The 21,859-nt window shown below is 54.3% G+C and overlaps 1 protein-coding gene across 2 annotated transcripts in view; it reads right to left on the reverse strand.

Moving 5' to 3' along the window:
• MLLT1 (MLLT1 super elongation complex subunit) overlaps positions 1 to 17,579 on the reverse strand; it is a 64,525-nt gene extending 46,946 nt beyond the window's left edge. For both annotated transcript variants that reach the window (XM_039221341.1, XM_039221340.1), the window contains exons 1-3: positions 17,543 to 17,579; positions 7,960 to 8,140; positions 415 to 497 (exon numbers count right to left, since the gene is read on the reverse strand). In XM_039221341.1, the coding sequence (XP_039077272.1) occupies positions 415 to 497; positions 7,960 to 8,140; positions 17,543 to 17,554 (276 nt within the window). In that variant the 5' untranslated portion in view covers positions 17,555 to 17,579. The remainder of the gene's footprint in view (positions 1 to 414; positions 498 to 7,959; positions 8,141 to 17,542) is intronic.
• Between the last annotated feature and the right edge of the window lie 4,280 nt (positions 17,580 to 21,859).

The following is a 21,859-nucleotide window of genomic DNA, read 5'->3' on the forward strand; positions in this document are numbered from 1 at the left end:
TCACCCAACAACATTCAACACCTTCCTCCTCCCAGCAGGTCATGGAAGATCCCGTGCAGATGCCCACACACAGCCAGCTGCCTACCATCGGACAGTTAGGGCCCCTGCTCACGGCCTGGTGACTAACACTCTCAGCCTGTCCCGGGCCTCCAGCCCCGTGGTGGAATGTCCCTGCCGACTCAGGGACCACACGCACCTGCACAGCAGCTGAGCGGGATGTGGCCGGGCTGCTCCCCGAGAAGGCCACATGCAGCTGCACCCCCAGCCCCCGCCTCCCACACGAGGTGGGTGTGCCAGCGCTCTGACGCGGGTGTCGCTCCCAGGGCTCCCAACACCCCATGGCGCGTGCATCACCGGCTCCAACCCCTCTTCGGTGAACTGTGTGTCCTTCTTGCTGCTGCCCCAGGATCCTACCTTGTTTTTGAAGTACACCTCGATGGGCATGATGAAGCCAGCGTACCCCGACTCCTCCACTTTGTAAGGGGGCTCCTTGCACACTAAAAAGAAATGGAAAACGCATCATCAGCTTCCTGCGCATCTGAAGGCCCAGCCACAGGCGGCAGTAAGCACGCAGCCCCTCCGCGCCTCCTGCCCGGGGCTCAGCTGGCTCCACAGGACTGAGGCTCTTCAGGAGGCCAGATCCCCCTGGGAGTGTTGAATCCCGTGGAATCGGAAGCATCACGGGCATAGAAGGAGCATGAGACTCACTGAGACAGAGGAGCCACCACCAGCCACAGGCCACTCGGGTCCGACCGAGTCAGGGCAGCGAGCGTAACCTGAGTGGGGTGCTAGACCCCGTGGGGCCCCAGGCAGGGCGGTGTCCACCGCCTCCCTCTATTCCCTCAAGCCCGTGAACCAAGGCCCAGCTGGGCGCCGGTGCACGGGCGCAGGGAGATGGGAGATGGTGACGGTGGGTCTGAGCCGGGACCCTCCTGGGCTCCATTTTAGCGCTGAACAAAGGCATTCCCGAGTGACTGAACAGAGATTTATCAACCTCAGAGACTGAAAAGAAAAAAAAAGCTGGAACCAAAAAGAACAGCAAAGTACAAGTAAAATGACCTCCAGCAATCTTCTCTTCCACAAAGAACCTCAATGTTTTGATATACATGCTCTCGTGAAAATACTGTTCGAAAAACCAGCACAGCATAGGCCAATCTCCTGGTCCTCCACCCCTCCCTCTCCAGAGGCAATCACTACCGGGAGGCAGGAAATATCCCGCCTATCGTGAGAAACCACTGTGCACACCTCTGCACCCGTCAGGTAATTCTTTTTGTTTTGTTTTGTTTTATTTAATTTATTTCTGAGAGAGAGAGAGAGAGACAGCATGAGCAGGGAAGGGTCAGAGAGAGAAGGAGACACAGAATCCAAAGCAGCTCCAGGCTCTGAGCTGTCAGCACAGAGCCTGAAGTGGGGCTCAAACCCATGGACCGTGAGATCCTGACCTGAGCCAAAGTCAGACCCTTAACTGACTGAGCCACTCAGGTGCCCCTCCTGTCAGGTAATCCTTAAGTAGTTGAGAAATTGCTGGAAAAACAGTGCATGGAAAAAAATGAAAGAGGACTTTTTAAAATGAAAACATTAAGATTTTTCTTTTAAAAGAATCTTTTCAGCTCTCAATTGTCTGATCAAATATCAGATCTCAAGTACCTCATGAATTTCACGTATCCCAAAAAAACTGGCCGACAGAGTGGATTTGGAATAGGCAGGGGCCATCAGAGGCAGGACAACCCTGCAGGGGACCCCAGGCTGCAAACCGCAGGGGAGCAGGGGAGAGGCTTATGGCTCAGACTATCTGGAGCTACAGGGTATGAGCTGGCCTTGGCTCCCTCCACCCCGGCCCACCCTCCTGAAGGACGCCGTCTCCCGTCTCCCAAACGGTATGCTCAGTCGGCACTCTGGGTGCCAGTCCCCACGCCCCGCCATAGGAAAAGCACAGGGCTGGTAAGTGAGGCTTACTCAACTGGACCAACCTGCTCACTGGTGTCAGGGGAGGGGGCTCCCTAAATCGTCCCGGGACAGGCCACAGCGCATAGCACAGCCTCCCGGAGGCCAGCAGTGGCCCTGGCTGCCTCTGAACCCTGCGCCCTGCACACTGTCACCTGACACCAAGGTCTACACCTGAATCACCACTGCCACCAAGCGCAGCAGTGACTGCATTCATTCGGGTACTCCACCGCCATTTACATCAGGCAGAATCAGGTGCTGGTCCCTCATGGCTTACTCTGGGCGTGTGACTACCCTCAGTCTGAAGGTTAGCCCACCTAGAAGTAAGGAGCAGCCCTGCCTCCAGGACAACCGGTTGAGGCGACAGGTGATGCTGGAAGCATGGGGACACTGTCACGGGTGAGCTCAGCAACCAATCTCTACTCCAGCCAGTCTCCTTCTGCTCCTCAGACACCCTCCTGTGGGTGCTGGGTGGGAAGCTCAGATGTAGACGACACCAAGCCACCTCTTCATCTCCCTCTTAAGCCTGTATCTCCCAGCATCTCACACTCAGGACCCAAGCTGCCCACCACTCACCCAAGGCCCCAAGGTCACCCTGACTCCTTCCTCTCCCCCAAGGTCACCCAAACGCTCTCATGTCTACCTCCAAAACATTCTAGAATGCACCCCACTGCCCCAGCGCCCTGTGCCTCCATTCCAGCCAGGCACCCTGCCTCTCGCACGGGTTCCTGCCAGCACCTCACTAGCCGATCTGCCTCAGGCTCACTCCTGGGATCTTCTGCTGAGGCAGCATAACGATCATTCTGAAGCACGAACCGGGCCTTGTCCCCGGGTGGCTCCCCACTGCCCTCAGGACCAACTTCAACGGGGCTGCAAGGTGCTTCGTCACCTCCAGCCTCATCTCTCGCCAGCCTGGCCTCGTCCTAAGCTCCAGACACAGTGACCCTCTCACATCGTGGATCACTTCCTTCTAATGCTTCATTTTGAAATCGGGGGCCACTCCCTAACCAGAAGGCTGCTAGTCAACAGAACCCACCTCCCTTACAAAGAGCCATCAATAAGAGTTCCCACCCACCTGCCCGAAAGAGCCCAAAGAAACAGGAATAATTTGGAGACCACAGGAGACCTTGGGAAAAAAATTTTTTTTAAATGTTAAACCAACAAACCAGAGCCAATGTCCTTCGATCCCAGATATGCCCAATAAATAAAGACATTCAAAAAGGGACAGAGAGTAGGAAAGGACTCTTAGGTGTTACAAATATACCACTTACAATTTTATAATTCAACAGAAAGACAAAGTAAAGTTGAGAATGTAGAGCAAAAAGACATTTTATTTTTTTATTTTTTTTAAATGTTTATTTATTTCTAGGAGACAGAGAGAGAGACAGCGTGAGCAGGGGAGGGTCAGAGAGAGAGGGAGTCACAGACTGAAACAGGCTCCAGGCTCTGAGCTGGCAGTCAGCACAGAGCCTGACGCAGGGCTCGAACCCATGAACCGGGAGATCATAACCTAAGCGAAAGTCGGACGCTTAACCAACTAAGCCACCCAGGCACCCCAAAAAGACACATTTTTAAAGGGTAAGATGGAAGAAAACGATTCAGATTAAATAAGCGCTAACAGTAACTGTTATTTATAAAGCACCTACTGTGTGCCAGGCACTATTCTTAGCACTTTATACGTATTTGTTCATTTAATCCTTAAGACAACCTTGTGACACAAATACAATTGTTTCTGTTTTACACAGAGAAAGATTTGAGCGCATAGAAGTAAGAAGCATCCCAGGAAAAAGAAAGAGAAAATAGAAAGATATTGGTCAAAGAAGTAGAAGAAAAGTTCTCAGAGCTAAAAATGAAGGACACCAAACATCCAACACTAAGAACAACAAAAAGAGCCCAGAAATCATGCTAAAGAAAATCTTCTAACTGCTTCCAGAAAAAAGCAAATGAACAGAACAAGTCCTCTGCAACACCACGAGAGCCCAGTGGCAGCAGACTCCTCAGGAGGTGAAGCAGCAGTACTTTAAAGGCTCTAAATGACAGCAAGTCTCAGATTAAAATATTATACCCAGCCAAACTACCAGTCAAGTGTGAGAACAGGATAAACAGCACTTTCAAATACCCTAGGAATCAGAGTTTATTTCCCACACCCCTTTCTTCAGAAACTGTTTAAGTAGTTGGTCTCTTGAGAACGTTACTCGTTAGAAATTACTCCAGTAAAACAAGGCAAAACATCGGGTAATAAGTAACAGTAAAGTCCCAGGGTAATGGCTACAGAGGTGGCCTTGAGAGCTGCCAGTCCTCATTAAAGAATGAAGACAAAGAGAACCAGATCGGAATATCCAGGAGGGAGAAGAAATGCCACCAGATAAAGGAAGTGATGGACATGATGTGAAAAAAGTGCGGCTCTTTTGATGAAGACACAACACAAGGGGAAAAGGAGAGAAGCAAATTTTTCACAAAGTTACAGCCCAAACACGAGGCAAAGTAAAGAGGGCCAATGATAAAAAAGAACTCATCTGACCTTGACATGACCTTGAATGGTGTCCTTGGAGTGGCCCAGGGCTCAGAGGATGAATGCAACCCTGGCAACCTGACCAGCCCAGCAGTGAACAGACTCGATAAAGTCATGACAGTGTGTGGTTTCAGCTTCTAGAATTAACCCCTGATCCGGGAGCAGAAGTACCCCTTTCAGTTCAACAACCTTAACAAGGTCAAGTGTAGCTCCCCAAAGGAGGGGTATAAGATTCGAGGAAAGGCAAGGGTGCTCATGTCCTTCTCTTCCCGGGCAGAGAGTCAGAAAGCACTGACAAAAGCTGACAGGGCTGAAGAATCCATTTGCTCACTCAGGAAACAGTCAGCAAGCGCCTACCCCTTTTCAGCACCAGGGCCACTCACGGCAGCAGCTAAAACAGACACAAACCTCTCTCTTGGGGGAGGAGGGAAGACGGAAAAGACACGCGATGTGTACGTTATATTAAGATGGGGCTGAAGAGGGGAAAACACAGAGAAGGCTAAGAAGTGTGTGGCCGTGTAGGTGATTGAGCGAAGGAACCGTGAGTGCCACCCTGCAGCCAGAGCTCTTCCCAAAGGGTGATGGGAGCCTCTGCGGAGGATGCAATGGTGAGCAGGTGTGCCTCCTCGTTCAATGCCACAAGGAGTCACAGGGACAACCCTGAAAACGAATCACTCACCTGCACAGAGTTAAAGGAGATGCCGGAGGAAGGGCAGGAGTCTAGGACAGAGCTGCCAAGTCAAAGACACGGTTTCGGTTTGGAAGGTCAAGAAGCAAGCAGCAAATCCGATGCTGCCACTCTGAGATGCCAGGGAAGGACAAACCCAGGAAAGGCCAGAGTGCCCCCTGGGAGGCCTGACAGGTGTGGGACAGTAAGGGGAGCTTCGCGCCCTGCACACTTCTGTCAGGCTGGTTATGAGCACGTATTTGATTTAAAAGGTACTCGTAAAGTCCATCAAGTGGATTTCAGAGAGCCCCGCACAAAAGTCTCTTTAACCTGACCCATGCTTCGCCAACAGCCGGCAAGAGGAGTTCTGTCAACACAATAAACAAGGAACTGGGTGTCTACCGTCTGATACATTTGATGGAGCTGCTGCGTATGGGCGTCCGTCTGTCCACATTCACAGGCAGACTTGGCAACCAGCACGATTCAGCTACTGATTACACCTCTGCCCCCAAAACTGACACATTCGAAGAACATACTCCTCTCATCACCCCACTTCCCAGGTTCCGGGAGCTCAGAGACTGAGCCGCTTCCACGGGACCACAGCAGGCTACTGGGCCTCTCTGAACCTCAGTGGACACACCCACCTGCAGGGATTCTGGGGGGCCCCATGTCGCTGGGCTGGCATGGCCCAGGGCACGGAGCAAGTGCATGATAAACACAGACTGCCATTAACGTTAGTCCTGGTGGCTGCTTGCTTAGTGGCCCGGTGGGGACGAAGACGAACTGAGCAGCTTATAGATGGACGGAACCTCACCCTGGGGCCACCCCAGAGGGAAGGGGAGAAGGCAGGGGAGGGCGACACTGAAGGAGAACTGGAGAGGAAGCACCCCGAGGAAGCGCGGAAAGAGGGCCCAGCCCCGGAGGTTGGCAGCCGCAGACTGCACTCTGCTCCCCGCACAAGCACGCCTGCGCAAACGGCCGTACCAGCTGCCGGTGACACGCAGACCCTGTTTTAAAGCCCAGGGCGTATAGCCGGCCCTCTTGCGCCTGCCCCCCATCTGTAAGGGGGTTGTGGGGAGACTGAATGGGGACCCCACACAGGAAAAGAGCTTAACAGGAAGTGCCCAGGAAGCGCCATGGTTTATTATCATCGAAAGTGCTGTATAGACAGCTGCTGCTGTAGTAACCAGGTCTGCTCCCCTCCAGCATGCCCGGAAAGGAGGACGGAAAAGGAGACAAGGTGAAGACCCAGGAAAGCAGAAATGAGGGAAGGGATGGAGCGCCTGGTGGCTCAGTCGGCTAAGCGCCCAACTTCAGCTCACGTCATAATCTCATGGTTCATGGGTTCGAGCCCCATGTTGGGCTGTTTTGACAGCTCAGATTTGACAGCTCTGCTTTGGCTTCTGTGTCTCCCTGTCTCTCTGCCCCTTCCCTACTCACACACACACTCTCTCTCTCAAAAATAAACATTAAAGGGGCGCCTGGGTGGCTTAGTCGGTTAAGCGTCCGACTTTCGCTTAGGTCACGATCTCGCGGTTCGTGGGTTCGAGCCCCGCGTCGGGCTCTGTGCTGACTGCCAGCTCAGAGCCTGAAGCCTCCTTCAGAATCTGTCACTCCCTCTCTCTCTGACCCTCCCCTGCTCACGCTGTCTCTCTCTCTCTCTCCTGGAAATAAATAAAACATTTAAAAAAATAAATAAATAAACATTAAAAAAAAAAATGAGGGAAGGGAATAGCTGAGAGCTGATAGAAGAAACCAGAAGGGAAAAAAATTGGCTACCACACCGCTAGGAATCTCCAGCTGCCTTCTCTTGTGAACCAGAACTTTCTACATGTGTAACATACGTCACTTCCCCCAGGAGACCACAAGCCACTTGCTGGCACAGGTCCAGGACCCCACGGGACCCCACAATGAGCTCCTGCTTCAGCCGAGGCCATCCATGCCTGCTCACGGCTTGGCCCCATGGCCCTGGCGCTTGGGACGGAGGGCTCAGAAGTGGTTCTCCCCACCCTGGCCTATTCTTCCCGCAAGAAGTCCTTCTGTCCTCTATCAACACATCCATTCAAGAAACTGTGTCCTGGACCCCTGCGACGTCCCAAACTTCACCCAGGGGCCTCTATGGGGCGCAGACACGACCCCACTCCCCACAAAGCTAACAACACAGCCACCAACTTCATCCCAAATTGCCCAGGAGCGTGGTCTGAGCCCCATAAACTGAGTGACTTCCAGTCTCTTGGCCTCGTCAGACTGCGGGCCACAGGAAACCAAGATCTGTGCGGGATGCATCAACGAGGCACTTACTTCTGCCCAAGAAACAACAGTCTGAGGTGTGAAGCAGAGGAGGAAGGCACACAGAATAAGACGGCAGTAAAATGAGATTTCTGCCCCAAATATCATGAAGTTCTTAAAATGGCATCTCTCATCAAATGTGGGCTCAATAAGCAACTTCCTGATTACTCACCAGGTGGGTGTAAGTCGCCCTTCCCACCCGCTGGCCACTGGCTACGTTCTCTGGATGCTTCTGAGAGCCCGAGTCTGAGTAATGACACGAGACACAGTCACCAACTCCTCTGGGTTTTCCCTACAACGAACTCATCAGCTGAAGGAGAAGCAGGAAGGAGGCAGGAGGACCGTTTTAAGGTCGAGAAGGGCCACATCCTGGCTGGGCACCTTGTCTCCAGCCCAGTGAGAGCAAGAGCGGGGAAAGCCGGAAGCTCCCAGCATGTGGCGGGGGGAGGGGAGGGAGGTGGAGACAAGCCCCCCAGGGAGCGAGGACACAGAGGCCAGGGCCCAGCTCTCCGCCCCGCGGGGCTCCCCAGAGGCTGGAGGCACTCACCGCGCTTGGGCTTGGGGAAACTGTCGTGCAGCCGGAAGACCACTTTCTCCACGAAGTGCTGGATTTCACATTGCTCGGGGCCACGGACAAACACCATCCAGTCGTGGGTGAACCCCTCCGTGGTGGGCTTCTTGCGCAGTTGGGCACGGTGTCCCAGCTCTAACTTGACCTGGACAGTGCACTGGAGGGAGAAAGAGGCAGGCAGGGGTCAGTGATAAGCCCAGGGCAGGGGACAGCAGGGTTCCCGCCCCGTCCCCTACAGAGCGTGGCCAGCACCGGCCACAGAGGATGAAAAGGCTCCTGGGCACTGCCACGGGCTTCCCAACCCACAACGAGGGCGCAAAGAACTTCCAGTCAACCAGGCACTGTGCGAACTGCCCTGTGGGGCCTCTCCCCAGCCCGCCCCCTGGAGGCCCAGCCCCACCCTCCACCCCAGCAGGACAACCTCCCGGCTGCTCCTCCAACTAGCCTTGCTCATTCCTGTCTCAGGACCTTGGCACCTGTGGTCCCCTCTGCCTGGGCTGCTCTTTCCCTAGCCATGGCTGGCTCCACCTTGTCACTGAGGTCTCAGCTTGAATGTCACCTCCTCTGGGAAGACCGCCCTGGCCACCCAGTCAGAAAGCACCCACCACCACCCCCGTCACTCTGTGTCACATTGTACATTCTCAGCACCTGTCACTACCAGAGCTCATCCTGCTAACAAGCTGCTAGCTCTGCTCTAACACCTAATGACTCGGGCCTGGCCCCTTGTCCAGAGCTGGAATCCTCACCGAGAGCTCCCTGAATACAACCCCCAGTGTGACCGGAGTGCAACTACCTCACGAGGAAGGCAAGGCTCCGGGGTGCAGCCACGAAGCCGCACACGGTCAGCGGCCAGGGAGCAGGGCCCGGACCCAAGGCGGGTGCGTCCCCGAGGGCCTGCTCGCTTAGCCCCTCTGCCGCCTTGCCTCCCTGGTCAAGTCACCCAAGCCCCTTGAGTAAAGCATTTTCACTCTCCTCTGCCCCACAGAATGCCTCTGGGGAACAGGGACCCTCAAGGTCACCTGTGTCCCCAAAGACACTGGCTTTCAGGGTTACAAACAGAATGGTGGCTCACAGTTGGAATGGTGGGGCCAGGATGAAGCCCCCGGGGACCCGGGGACCCGGGCACTCGTGCTTCCTACATCCTACACATGTGCGACACTGTGCCTGAAATGTAGGTAGCTCGTGCCAGTTCCACTCCGCTGAACACAAAGCCACAAAACTTTTGAGGCACTCACACCCCTCATGGCCAAAGCCACTGACGGGGAACGCACTGTAAACATGCACTCTGCTCTGTAAGATCCTCCCAGACTTCCAGGAGACCCAGCCTGCCACCTAGCATCAAACGCAAGAATGTTACAAAGAAAGCAGAGGCCAAGTGGACACTTGGTCCTAAGTGCCAAGGACAGCCAGGCACAAGTCGTCCAGTGGCGGGTGGCATGCAGCCACACTTCCCCAGCCAAGCCACCTCCCAGCCGCCCCTCTGACCCCTCTCCAGGAAAGAACCCTCCCCACTGACTGGAGACCTCCTGCTCTGGACTCTAGACCCCCCTTCCCCCCAGCTGACCTCATGTGACCTCCTGCCTTGTCTCTGTGGTCCCTCCACCCGGGCAGATCCCGCAGCCCGCGGCTCCCTCCCTCTGCACCCTCTGTCGCTGCCAGGAAAACGGGACAGACACAAACTATCTCTTTGCAGGGTCAGCTTTCAATGGCTCACCACTCCCTTGAATAAGGTCCAGAGGCCTCAGCACACCTCCTGTCTCCCACTGGTGTGTTTCCTCAGGTCCAAGATACCCATTATTTTCCCCTTTTTAAGCTTTTTAAAAATTATTATTTATTTGGGGGAGAGTGGCAGAGAGAGGGGACAGAGAACCTGAAGTGGGCTCTGCACTGACAGCAGTGAGCCCAATGTGGGGCTCAAACCAAAAACCGCGAGATCACGACCTGAGCTGAAGTTGGACGCTCAACCGAGCCCCCCAGGTGACCCACCTTTTTAGCTTCTTAAAGTCGGAGTATGTCTTGCCATCTGCACACAAGTTTTATGTGCTGAGGTGCGCCCGCACACACATACACACACACACACAAACTGTCCCTAAGCTGGCGCCATGCCTTAGAGACACCATGGCAGTCTGTGCACAGCCAACTGCACCACGCCCACTTCACCCCTGACCCCGGCTCCTTGGCCACTCACTGCTGCCTCCTCAGAGACCCCCTCGAGCCTGTCCTTCTACCACTATCTCGGGACCACTGTACACGAGGCATCAATGATACGAGAGAGTTTAAACTAAAGAGCCTTCCTAGATCAGCAAATTCTAAGCGGTGCTGTCCAAAGGGGAAGGGCCTGTAAGGACACTGATAAGGACAGGGTGGTCCCAGTGTATGGAGGAGCTGGTGGGAGGCTCCGGGCTCTTAGCGAGCTGGTGGTCAACCACAGAGTGGGGGTACCCCCTGCACAGGATGTCAGTCACTGCGGGCCTCCACAGGGAAAAGAGCAGGGACTTGCTCGGACTCTCTGGGTTCAGGGCCACAGGAGGGAGGAGTGGGGGTCGGGACGGAGCACTAAGATTCCACGCAGCAGGAATGGCGGCCAACTGCACGCAGATGATGGATGCGAGGAAACATTATCTGAGTCAAAGTTTCCCGGCAATTGTGTACGGTCTGGGCTGACGGCAGAAAAGGACAGACAGACAGACAAACAACAAGCCTGCTAGGAAGCGACCAGAGGGAGTGGCTAGAAAAGGAGATTTTAGTCGAGTCTGAAAAGGGAGAATGGCTAGGACTGAAGGCTGGATGGAGGGACGCCTGGCTGGTTCGGTTACAAGAGCATGCAACTTTTAAAAAATTTTTTTTCATATTTATTTTGAGAGAGCTCACGCGCATGTTTGGGGGAAGGGCAGAGACAGGGAGAGAGAGAATCTCAAGCAGGCTCCAAGCTGTCAGCGCAGAGCCGGACACGGGGCTCAATCTCACCAATCGCGACATCATGACCTGAGCCAAAATCGAGAGTCAGATGCTCAACCGACTGAGCCACCCAAGCGCCCCAGAAGAGCATGCAACTCTTGATCTGAGGGTCATGAGTTCAAGCCCCACACTGGGTATAAAAGTTGCTCAAATAAACAAACAAACAAAAGAGTGGAAGGAGGAGACACGAGGAAGCTCAACCCCGAGACAGAGGGCACTGGGCTGCTGCCACGCAGTGGCAGAGGGCATGGGGAGGGGACAGGCAACAGAATATTCAAGGGGAAACACACCAGAAGCTAAACGCGAGGGACTAAACACCTGGATAAACAAGCAATACTCAAATCAACCAGTGTCCCTCTGCAGAGCACTGCACACGGGGCACGTTCACAGAACCCAAACAGCGTTTGTTACCCCAAATGGGCTGTAATCCCGATGCCCTTACACGCATGACAGAACCATCTCTCACCCACGTGTCTTCACACTGAGAAATCGGGGACACTCCCTGGACTGTGGGGTGGGTTACAGGTGAACTGAATACATATTATCTTAACAGAACGCTGGCAAAAGACGTTGGCTTTTGGTTCTTCAGAGTTAACTCCTACGCAAGGCAATGTCGCTTCAGATTCTGCCATCTACCAATCCAGCCGCGCCAACGTCGGCTGCCTTCTCAGCATTTCTGATTAGCTGGGGCTCCCACTCAGGGCACACGAGGGGCAAGGCAGCTATTGTGAAAGAATGGAAGACCACAGTTCGGTCGGAGAGGGGGAAAATGAAGGGCGAAAAGAACGTTCCAGAGGCCAAAGTAAACAGGAAGGTTCTGAAGCGGCGCTGGGTGATTTCGGCGCTGGCAGCCCGTGCCCAGAGCTCTGCCCGGGCAGCATCTATGCCCCGGGGGCGGGCGCCAACTCAGCCTAGACACCCCCCAGTGCTGTGGTGCCAACGACGGCATACACCGGTGCACCAAGGGGAGGAACGCGCCCCCAAATAAGGATGGAGGAATAACACAGCTTCTGGGCCACTATGTTAGAAAATAAATCACAGATTCAGTAAGACATTCAAGCTACTCGAACTGGAGCAAGCAAGACACGGAGCCCCCGCCAACTGCTTTGACTTGTCAAGTCATAATTTATTAGCACAACTAAGCCAATGTCGCTTGCGAGGTTCTGCTCCCCTCCTGCCTTCCTTCACCTGGACTCTTGCCCCCTGCATGAGAACCAGAGAACCGAAGCACGCCAGTCAGCTCTCTCTCCAGGAAGGGCACCTGGCTAAAGAGGTTAACTGCTGGTTAGGTTAAGCTCTCAACTGTCTTGGAAGGAATGAATCTCCTCCTGCCGGTTGCCTGGAGGTGCTCCGTGCAACCTGGCCCCTAGGGACCCAGGGACCCAGCCTCAGCTCCTGCCATGTCCCAGCACCCCGGGAAACATTCTGCCACCCACTCCCCTATCAAAAGTTGGGAATAAAGGGGGAAAGTTCCAGGCCTGCCCTGGAAAGAGCTGACTATTCTACTTCAGGGAGATGATCTGGAAGATCTGTAGATGGAGATGGAACAGCTCCAGGGCGCCGAGGGCCATCTGGGGACGGTGAGGCTTGGGCCAAGGGCCTCGGCGGGGCACTGCCCCCCTCCAGGTCAGCTGGAACCCAAGGGCCATAGTGCCAAGTCCTGCAAACCAGGGGAGCAGAGCCTGGAGGGCAGCCTCTCGGCACCAGAGTACAGGTCCCTCCAGGTGCGGACTCAAGTGGCCAATGCCTGGCAAAGACAGTGAGCCAGCCCAGTCCCAACAGCTCCCTGCTTCAAAGGCCTTTCCTCATCAGATTCCTCATATCCCACGAACCCTGCCCTCAGCCTGGGCCCCAGAAGGCAGGTCTTTAACGAGTTTATCTGGAAGATCGCCCCTGATTTCCTGGTGGGAATTGTCCTCCACAGAGGATGCCCTTTCCTCAGGGAATTCATACTTCACCAAGTGGTCTAATTATGCCTGGAGTTTGGCTACTGTATCCAATTCCCTCAGATACGACAGTCCTCTCCCCTCCCACGAGGAGGAACACCCAAGAGCCTCCTCCCCTCATCAGCCTAGACTGGCCATGCCAAGTCCGGCCGGATCCGGCAGGGCTGCTGCCAACGCGGTCCACACAGGCAGAGGTGGGGAAAGGTGCTGGCCCACAGAGCGACGGCAACGCAGACCAAATAAGATACTCTTGGCAGAACTTTCTCCCCCAGACCCAGCTGGGGGCTCTCAGGAGCCGCCCCTGGATCAGAAGAGGAGACAGATGGGGACGTGACGGATAACCCTCGGGGACAATCCTCTTGAGCAGAAGACTGCCCACGCAGGGGGGGACGGAGCCAAGGGCAGGGACCTCCCACGGCACCTGCATCAGGCCCTGGTCTTCCAACTGCTGCCGCACAGGGGCTGGGGGCCAACCACCACGCTCCCCCTCTGGCCTGGGCCTTTGGCCCAGGGCACAAGGTTAATGACCAAGGGACAAGAAGGGGCTCAGTAAATGTCTCTTTGAAAACTAAAGATAAGTGTGTAGACCATGAAGGTACACAAAGACACGCCCATCCTTCACTTTCAGGTGCCCAGGAGGATGGCCCCTACCAGCCTGTCAGGGAGGCCTGGGCCAGGGTTTATATCACACCCACTGGAGATGCCCACAGACATGTAGATGGAGCACCGGCTGTCACCTAAGTTCCGCGGGAAGCAGTGCTGGGAGGTTTCTGAACGAGCACAACCCTAATGAAGGCATCCGTCACCAGGTCCGATGGGCCTCGTTACATCCAAACAACAGTTGGCAAAGCTAAGTGCACGACTTTGTGTTAGAAGCTACGATGGATATGAAGGCAACGGGGTTCGGATCCCACCTCAAGTACTTTACAACATATTAACTTTAGGACAAACCACTTGGCAGGTCAACTTTCCCAGTGGCCATTTAAGAGCTAGGCAGCGGAGAATAGTGCTCTGTGTAAGTCTGAGCGTTTCTCAGCAAGACTTGTGGAGAGGACAGGTACCTAGGAGTCCCACCTGACCCTGACCCTGACCCTGCCCAGGGCTATCCTAAGGCTCCAGGTCCATGTCTATAAAATGGGCCATTGCTGTCAAAAAACAAACCTCTTCTGGAACAATGGAGGATGGTGAACGGCAGTGGATCCCTAATTCAAACTTGGGAGGATCAGCAAATATCAACTCAACTGGGTGATTCGCCCTCCTCAGGTGACAGGCCCAGTGCTTCTGTGAAGGGGGACTCCCTGGTCCTTGGGAGAACCCAGACTTCCAGATCCCTATGCAAACCCTGTGCCCAGAGACCTCCCACCCCTTTCTCCATCTTTTTACTGTCTGCTCAGTCTTCACCCACACCCACTCCTCCTCCATCCATGGAGAGAAATCACATGCCTCCCAGCCATGAACCCCCATACACCTCTTCCCCCCTAAAAAAACACAACCCCCCCTCCCCCCCACATACATACAAGGGACCTGTAAGTGTGGACTGGGGTGGTTGAAGAAATCAAATAGGTAGGTTACAGTCAGGGCACAGGAAACCGGAGGACTTTTCCTGGTCACAGGGAAAGGATTTCAATGCTGAGAAGTTGGGAGCCCAGAGCAAAACACAGGATCCCCCTTCCCAGCGGGGTCTGAAAGTTCTAGAGAACACAACAGCAAGGTAAAGAGAGTCAAAGCCTCCCAAAGCAAGCAGGCCCTTGGGGGAAAGTCCCGTTGTTTCCCATCGGACTGAGGCATTTACAGGTCTGGGGCATCTCCAGGGAGAAAAGGAAAGCTGAGACTCTGCTGGGTTCAAAGTGTTCTCCACGCACCAAAGTCCTAGAACATGCACGGCCAGCTCACCCACTTGGTTGGAGGACACCACTGTCCCCTGTCTTCCCAGAGGCTGCTCTCTCCGTAAGGAAGGGACAGCGCTCCTGGGCCTTTCCCAAATTTGCAGAAACACAGCCAGTGACAGAGAGTCAGACTACGGAACACAACACACTTTCCCCTGGGACCAGGTTCACTTGCAAATACCTCTGCCAGGATCTAGGCTAGCACACTCCAGGGGAACTTTCTGCCATGATGGAAATGTCTTCTCTCGGAGCGGCCCATTAAGGTGGCCAGCAGCTCAGTAGTGATGGTGAGTGGGCCCCTAAGTAAGACGTGGCTGGTGCCACAGAAATACTAACTTTTTCCATTCGGCTCCCAGACACGTAAAGAGCCCCAGGTGCCAGGGGCTGCACAGGGGCAGTGGCGCCCTCACTGACCAGCCCAGTGGAGGTCGCCACTTCTGCTCAAGCAAGACCATTCATTCCCTCCCTCTGTCCCAGGCCAAAAATGCAGTCCACCCTCACCCTTCCACTTACATAAATGACAGCCACCCAGACCGCCAGGGCCAACAAATCACTTGGGCCTAAGATTTCTCCTCGGGGGGCTGACTGGCCAGTGGGGTGACAGGCAGATGCCACATCCTATGCCTGAGTGCGACCCAACATGACTTTCCCACGGGTGGGTCTCATTCAAGGTGGACCCCGAAGGTATAATCAGCACAGACTGGAGGCAGCAAGCTCCGTCCCTTCAGGAGGCGTGAACTCACGGCCGCCACAGAAATCCACCGCTCCAGCCCACCTCTCGAGAGACAGGTAGCAGCGCCCAAGACCAGAGAGACGTCGTGGTGAGAAGGTCCCAGAAGCACAAGCCCCAGCTGTACCACCACAGGTGACTGGCATGGGCAAGGGGAGGGCTCCGGCCCACAGGCCCTGAAACCTCCCAGCCACACAGGCCGTACCAGACGGAGCCGCCGCGGTGGCACCAGCAGCCCGGATGCCCCAACCTGCCCTGGCTAACTGCAGAGTATTCAGTGCCACCCCCGAGCCCCACACTGCCGCCTCGGCTGGCCCCATGCCCCCGAACGCCACAAGCACTGGGGGAGGATAAAGAGATTCATGACCCTGGGGTGGGGGCCACAACAGTCCTGAAGAGGGGGAGGGGCTCAGGTCCTGAAGAGGAGACCGTGCAGAGCTGGTAAAGGGGATCCCAGGGGCCTGAACAGCCTGGGGGTCACCCAAACCGACATATCTGTCTGCGGGTTTGCAGACAGAAGGGAAAGGGGCCACAAGGAGAGCCTATGGAGGTGGGGGGACCGCCCTGAGTTTGAAGCAAGGCTCCAAGATGCTGGGGAAGGAAGGGACATGGGGCATGCGAAGGGGAGGGGATGGTGGCTGAAAGCCAACCCGTCAGGCTGGGGGGAGCTGGGAGGAAGTGGGAGACCCTGGATCCGAGGAGGAGGTACCAGGGGGCCGGGGCCACTGCAGGTCTGTGAAGGGAAGCCAGCTGAGCTCGGAAGAGGCAGACTGAGATCAGGGCTGGGGGGGAACGCGGGGAAGTGCCAATCAGGGTTGCAGGGGCGAAGGGGAGCCAAGCGGAGACCAAGGCATTTGGGGTCTAAAGGGCTGGGGGGCTCGGGGTCGGAGCAGAAAATGCCCCCGTGCCTGGTCTTCCTTCAGAGAGGAAGGTGTGAAGGCTGAAAGGGAGCCCCTCAGGCACTAGAGGCCAGGGGACTGACCAGGGCCTGAAACCTGAGGGAGCTGAGGAAGCAAGCCCAAGTCCAAAGTGGGGGTGGTGGGGTGGGCTCCACACAGGCCCGGGTCCTTGTGGGAAAAGTCCAGACCCTAGTCAGAGGTCCAGGAGATACGGTCACTCAGGCTAAGGCAGCGGCAAAACCAAAGGGGAGCGAAGGCTGGGCCCTGGGAGAAAATGAGGGATAAGAAGGCTTCGGGTGGGCCTGGGTTTGAGGAAGCAGGGGGCGGCACCAAGGTCCTGGCGATTCGGGGGGGGGGGGGTCAAACCCCAGCAGAGGTCTAAGGGAGCAGCAGCAGCCGACTGCGGGCTCAAGGAGTTTGAAGGGACTCAGGGCCAGGAGTCCAGAGAGAAAAGGACAGAGAACCTGGATGTAAAGAAGGGCGGTACAGGGCCAGATCTGACAAATCTGAAGGGTCCCAGGAACAGCTGTGGGGCTCTCTGGACTGGGCCAGTGTCCCCGGGGGTGCCTGTGGGGACTCTGGCGTGGGCTGGGGTCCCCGAGGGGGTCTGGGCCGCACTAGGGTCCCAAAGGGCATCCCAGGGGTTTCTGGGCCACCGGTGGGAGCTCTAGGCTGGTTCAGCGGCCTGAGGAGTGTCCCAAAGGGTGCTGGGCTGGCCTGGACTCCCAAGGGGAGTCCCTGGAGAGAGTGAGCCGCCTGTGGAGACTCTGGCCTGGGCCGGGGTCCCGAAGAGCGTCCCAGAGCGCTCTGGGCTTGCCTGGGATCACAAGGGGCATCCCGGGGGGTAGGGACCGGACGGGGGTTCGGAGGGGCGTCTCAGGGGACTCTGGGCTGGGCCAGGACGGGGTCCTCATACAAGTCCAAGGCGCTCTGGCTGGGCTGGGGTCGGGATGGGGGAGGGGCGCCCCCGCCCCACATAAAGGCCGGGGGAGCGGCGGGCGAGCACAAAGCGGGGCGGGCGGGAGCCGAGTGTGGGCGGGGAGGCCGGGACCAAGGAGGGCCGGGCGGGCGGGTCGTGGGAGGGAGGGAGGGGACCGGGCGGGCGGCGGGCTGCGCTGGGGCGGCGCGGCCGCTCCTCACCTGATTGTCCATGGCTGGCGCCCCGCCCCGCCCCCGGGCCCCGCGTCGCTCGCCGCCGCCGCCGCTCAGCGCCGCCCCGCAGCCCTCATTGTCTGTCAGGCACCGCCGCCGCCGCCGCTCCCGGCTGCCCGCCCGCCCGCCAGCCCCGCGGAACCGGAAACCACCGCCAGTTCGGGTCGCGCACCGACCGCGGGCCCCCGCCGCCGACTCTGGCCTGCCGCCCCGACTGACAGCCTCCCGGACCAATCCGCAGCGCGGACGGCCGCCTGTGGGGCGGGACTTCCTGCGTGGCGGGGGCCTGCCGGGCTGCGGTCGGAGGGACGAAGCCCGCAGCCAATGGGAAGCCCGAACCGGAGGGGCGGTGGGAGGGAGGCAGGGAGGCGCGAGGCGAACCCAGCGGAGGGGAGCGCGAGGTGTGCGCCGCACGTGGAGGGGGGCGGGGGCGGGCCGGGCGCGCCGCGCCTGCGCACTGCGGCCCGCAGGGGGCGCTGCCTCGTGGCCGGAGCTGTCCGGGGCCTGACCTGGTCCAGCTGAGGTGGCGGTTCCAGCTCTGAGGTGGGAACATCAAGAACACTTTTGTTTCCTAGCCACGTGTTGCTGCCGTGTCCTGGAATGGACTCTGTACTCTCGAACTGTAAATTAAGTTTCCAAAGCTGGATCTGATTCAGGGAAAGCCTGGTCAACTCCCTCCTGCCCCTGAGTCTTAGTTTGCACATCTGGGAAACGGGAACACTCAGTACCATGTGATGCGAGGTCAGGCCAACTTGAATGATGCACATTTGAAATCTGCTACATTAAAATGACCAAGAAAGTCTCATTTTATCCATGAAATCTATAATGCTAATCCCTCTAAAACCGATTTTTAATTTACCCGTGATCATATAATTTCACAATTTGTAAACCTTGTTTAGATGAGATATGGATGCAGGGCTCTATCTTTTTCAGCATCGTATAAGCCATTTGTCTCTCGGACAGTTGGACTTCTGCCTTCAACTTGGGGACCATTGTAGAGTTATTTTAAATTTCTTTTTATAGGGGTGCCTGGGTGGCTCAGTCCATTAAGTTCCTGACTTCTCCTCTGGCCATGATCTCACGGTTCATGGGTCCAAGTCCAGCATCAGGCTCTGTGCTGACAGCTCAGAACCTGGAGCCTACTTTGGATTCTGTATCTCCCTCTCTCTCTCTCTGCCCCTCTCCAGCTCGTGCTCTGTCTCTTTCAAAAATAAACAAAAATTTTAAAAAACAAATTTATTTCTATAATAAAAAACCAGGGGTTTTGGTTTGCTTGGGGGGTTTCGTGCCCTCCACTTCACACTTAAGTGTCAGCCAAGTATTCACTAGGTGATCAGGGAGCTAGCTACTGTGCACTGAAGGACAGCACCAGAAAATCAATGGCTTTGGAATGAACTTAAGTCCACATAAAACTCTGAAGAAGGCCAGTGGCACCTGGGTGGCTCAGTTGGTTAAACGTCTGTCATAGGCTCAGGTCATGATCTCATGGTTCATGTGTTCAAGCCCCACATCAGGCTCTGTGCTGACAGAGCCTAGAGTCTGCTTCCGATTCTGTGTGTCTCTCTCTGCCCCTTCCCTTACTCACAGTCTCTCTCTCTCTCTCTCTCTCTCTCTCTCAAAAATAAATATTTAAAAATTTAAAAGACTGTTATGATCACAAATTTTGTTACATATATTTTTACCACAATAAAAAATTAATAGGCTTCCTGACCCTGTGAACATATCAATATGCATGAGTCCATAATGGTATGAAAACAACAGCAGATGGGGTGCCTGGAGGGTTCAGGGTTCAGTCAGTTAAGCGTCTGACTTCCGCTCCAGTCATGATCTCATGGTTCATGAGTTTGAGCCCCGCATCAGGTTCTCTGCTATCAGTGCAGATCCTGCTTCAGAGCCTCATCGCCCCCTCTCTCTGCCCCTCCCCTGCTCTCTCTCTCTCTCTCTCTCTCTCTCTCTCTCAAAAATAAATATTTAAAAACAACATCAGCAGAGCTCATTCATCACCTTTGAAAGTGACAACCGCATCCACTCCTTACTTACTATGTCTTTACGGCAGGAAACCAGCCCCAGCTGATGAGAGAAAGCCCTTTTCATGGAAAAACACCAGCTGATGATGTTGAAAGGATGATAGCAAAATCACTATTTTGAAACCACTAATGAAATAGCCGTTGTGGACAAGTCATCAATGAATGTTAAAACCATTCACTGAAAGGTTATGGCGGGGGTGAAGGGGTGGGTGGGAGCGGGGACTGGATAGTCCTTCGTTCACCAAAGATCTTCCCTCAGGTTTCCTGCTAGGTGCAAAGAGGAAAAAAGTTAACTTTACCATGGATGCATCATGCTGTTACCACCTTCGTGCAGTGACCCCTCTTAGCAGGAAAAGCAGTGGGTAGAGCAGACTGATGGGCTCCTGCTAGGGGTGACGGGAAGTACCTAGCACCAAAAAGGAAGTTCTTGACCAAAATGTTTAACTTGAATCTGATCACACCTGTAGTCCTAACTTCCAAGTTTATAGAAGAAACACAGAAATGTGAGCAATGACACCATGAGAAGCAGTCACGCAAATCTAGAAGCTGAAATCTCTCAACAGCCCAGCTTCCTTGAGTGGACAGAAGGGAATGAGCGAGAAAAGGTGACTGCCCAGTGTTACAGGAGACGCGAGACCACAACCAACTTCGATGTGGGCGTCTGCCATTGGACCTTGGGTTTTGAGCAAATGAGCTGTGTCAGCCAGAGAAATACAAAAATGGATAATCGTAGGTGGTACTTGAAAATGTATTGGGTTAGCTGTGGTAATGACACCATGGCTGTGTAGGAAAATGTCCTGATTTTCTAGAGCACATAGGGGTGAAATGCCAGCATACTAATTGCCTTTGACATACATTAATAAAAAAAATAGACAAAGCAAAAATGGAAACGTTAAACATTGCTAAATCTAGATGATGGGTGTATGGGGGTTCATCAAACTGTTCTTTATACTAATCTATATTGTGAAATTTCTATAATAAAAAGGAAAAAAATTTAAATGCATCCTGTACCTGAAATAGAACCACGGTATTCCTTCCTTTAAGAAGTAAGCAGAGGGCCGCCTGGGTGGCTCAGTCGGTTAAGAAGTAAGCAGAGGGCTGTCACCCCTTTTTCTCATTGAGGGTGGCCATGTCAAAGCCAACACCTGCTCTGACATGGCCTGCTGTGTGCAAACTCATATTATCTCATTTCATCCGTAATACTAAGAAGTAGCTGCTATTGCCCCCATTTTAGAGGTGAGGAAACTGAGGCTCAAATGAGGTGGATGAGTCACGCAAAGTTGCACAATGAGTATATGGCAGAGCCGAGGACCTTCTCCGTGAGATCTACCCTGACCATCACATCTAATTCTGCCCCCCATAGCTTCCCAAACTACCTGACCCTGCTCTAAACTTTCCTTTATCCACAGCATTTACCATTTCTTAAAATACACATATTTACTTATTCTGTTGTGTCTCCCCTAGATAGAAGGGAAGCTACAAGAAAGCAGGGATCTTTGTGTTATTCACTGACATATCCTGAGCACAGTGCCAGCCACAAAGTAGATGTTCAACAAATATTTGTTGCACGAACTGAAATAATACTGAATCACATAGTGAGAAGGTTAGCTCCTCTTCATTTCTCTTCAATCTTTCTGATTCCTTCAAGAAGAAAGTCTTGGTTTGGTGCCCATGTGTCTTAAACTCCTCTCTGCCACTCACTCGCCTACCTTAATGATAAGAGAACAATCCTAGAGGTCAGAGCCTGGGACAGGTGATCATATCTGGTGCCTGGACATTGAACTCTCTGAGGATCTTTTAAAAACACCAGTGCCAGAAGCCTTAAAAAAAATCCCACCTTCAGAGATTCTGGTCTCAGTCTGGAGTAAGACAGAGACATTCCCCCAGCCCCCACCCCCTACCCCAACACACACTTTTTTTTTTTTAAGTTCAGCTGAGTAATCTAATGTGTAGACTCGGTTAGCTGTGGTAATGACACCATGGCTGTGTAGGAAAATGTCCTAGGCACTTTAAATCGGTTAAGAATCACCGGGCTGCAGTTACTAACACTTTTTGTTGTTACTGTATCCAGTTTTCTCGTTGTTTTTATCTAGGCCAATTGACTTCTTGAAGTGGTAACAATGTTTCCTATTTGAACATAGCATGAACAAAGGGAGGGGATTTAAAGAAACACAAAGGGCAAATAGTAATTTGAGCTTTTGGCAAAATGCATGATTGATACATTTTATCTCAGTGTTACAAACAGTGAAATTGAGACACAGAGAGGCTCTGAGTGGCC

This window comes from Hyaena hyaena, unplaced genomic scaffold (genome assembly GCF_003009895.1).
Source record: "Hyaena hyaena isolate Hyena2069 unplaced genomic scaffold, ASM300989v1 scaffold_988, whole genome shotgun sequence".
In the NCBI taxonomy this organism is placed as follows: domain Eukaryota; kingdom Metazoa; phylum Chordata; class Mammalia; order Carnivora; family Hyaenidae; genus Hyaena; species Hyaena hyaena.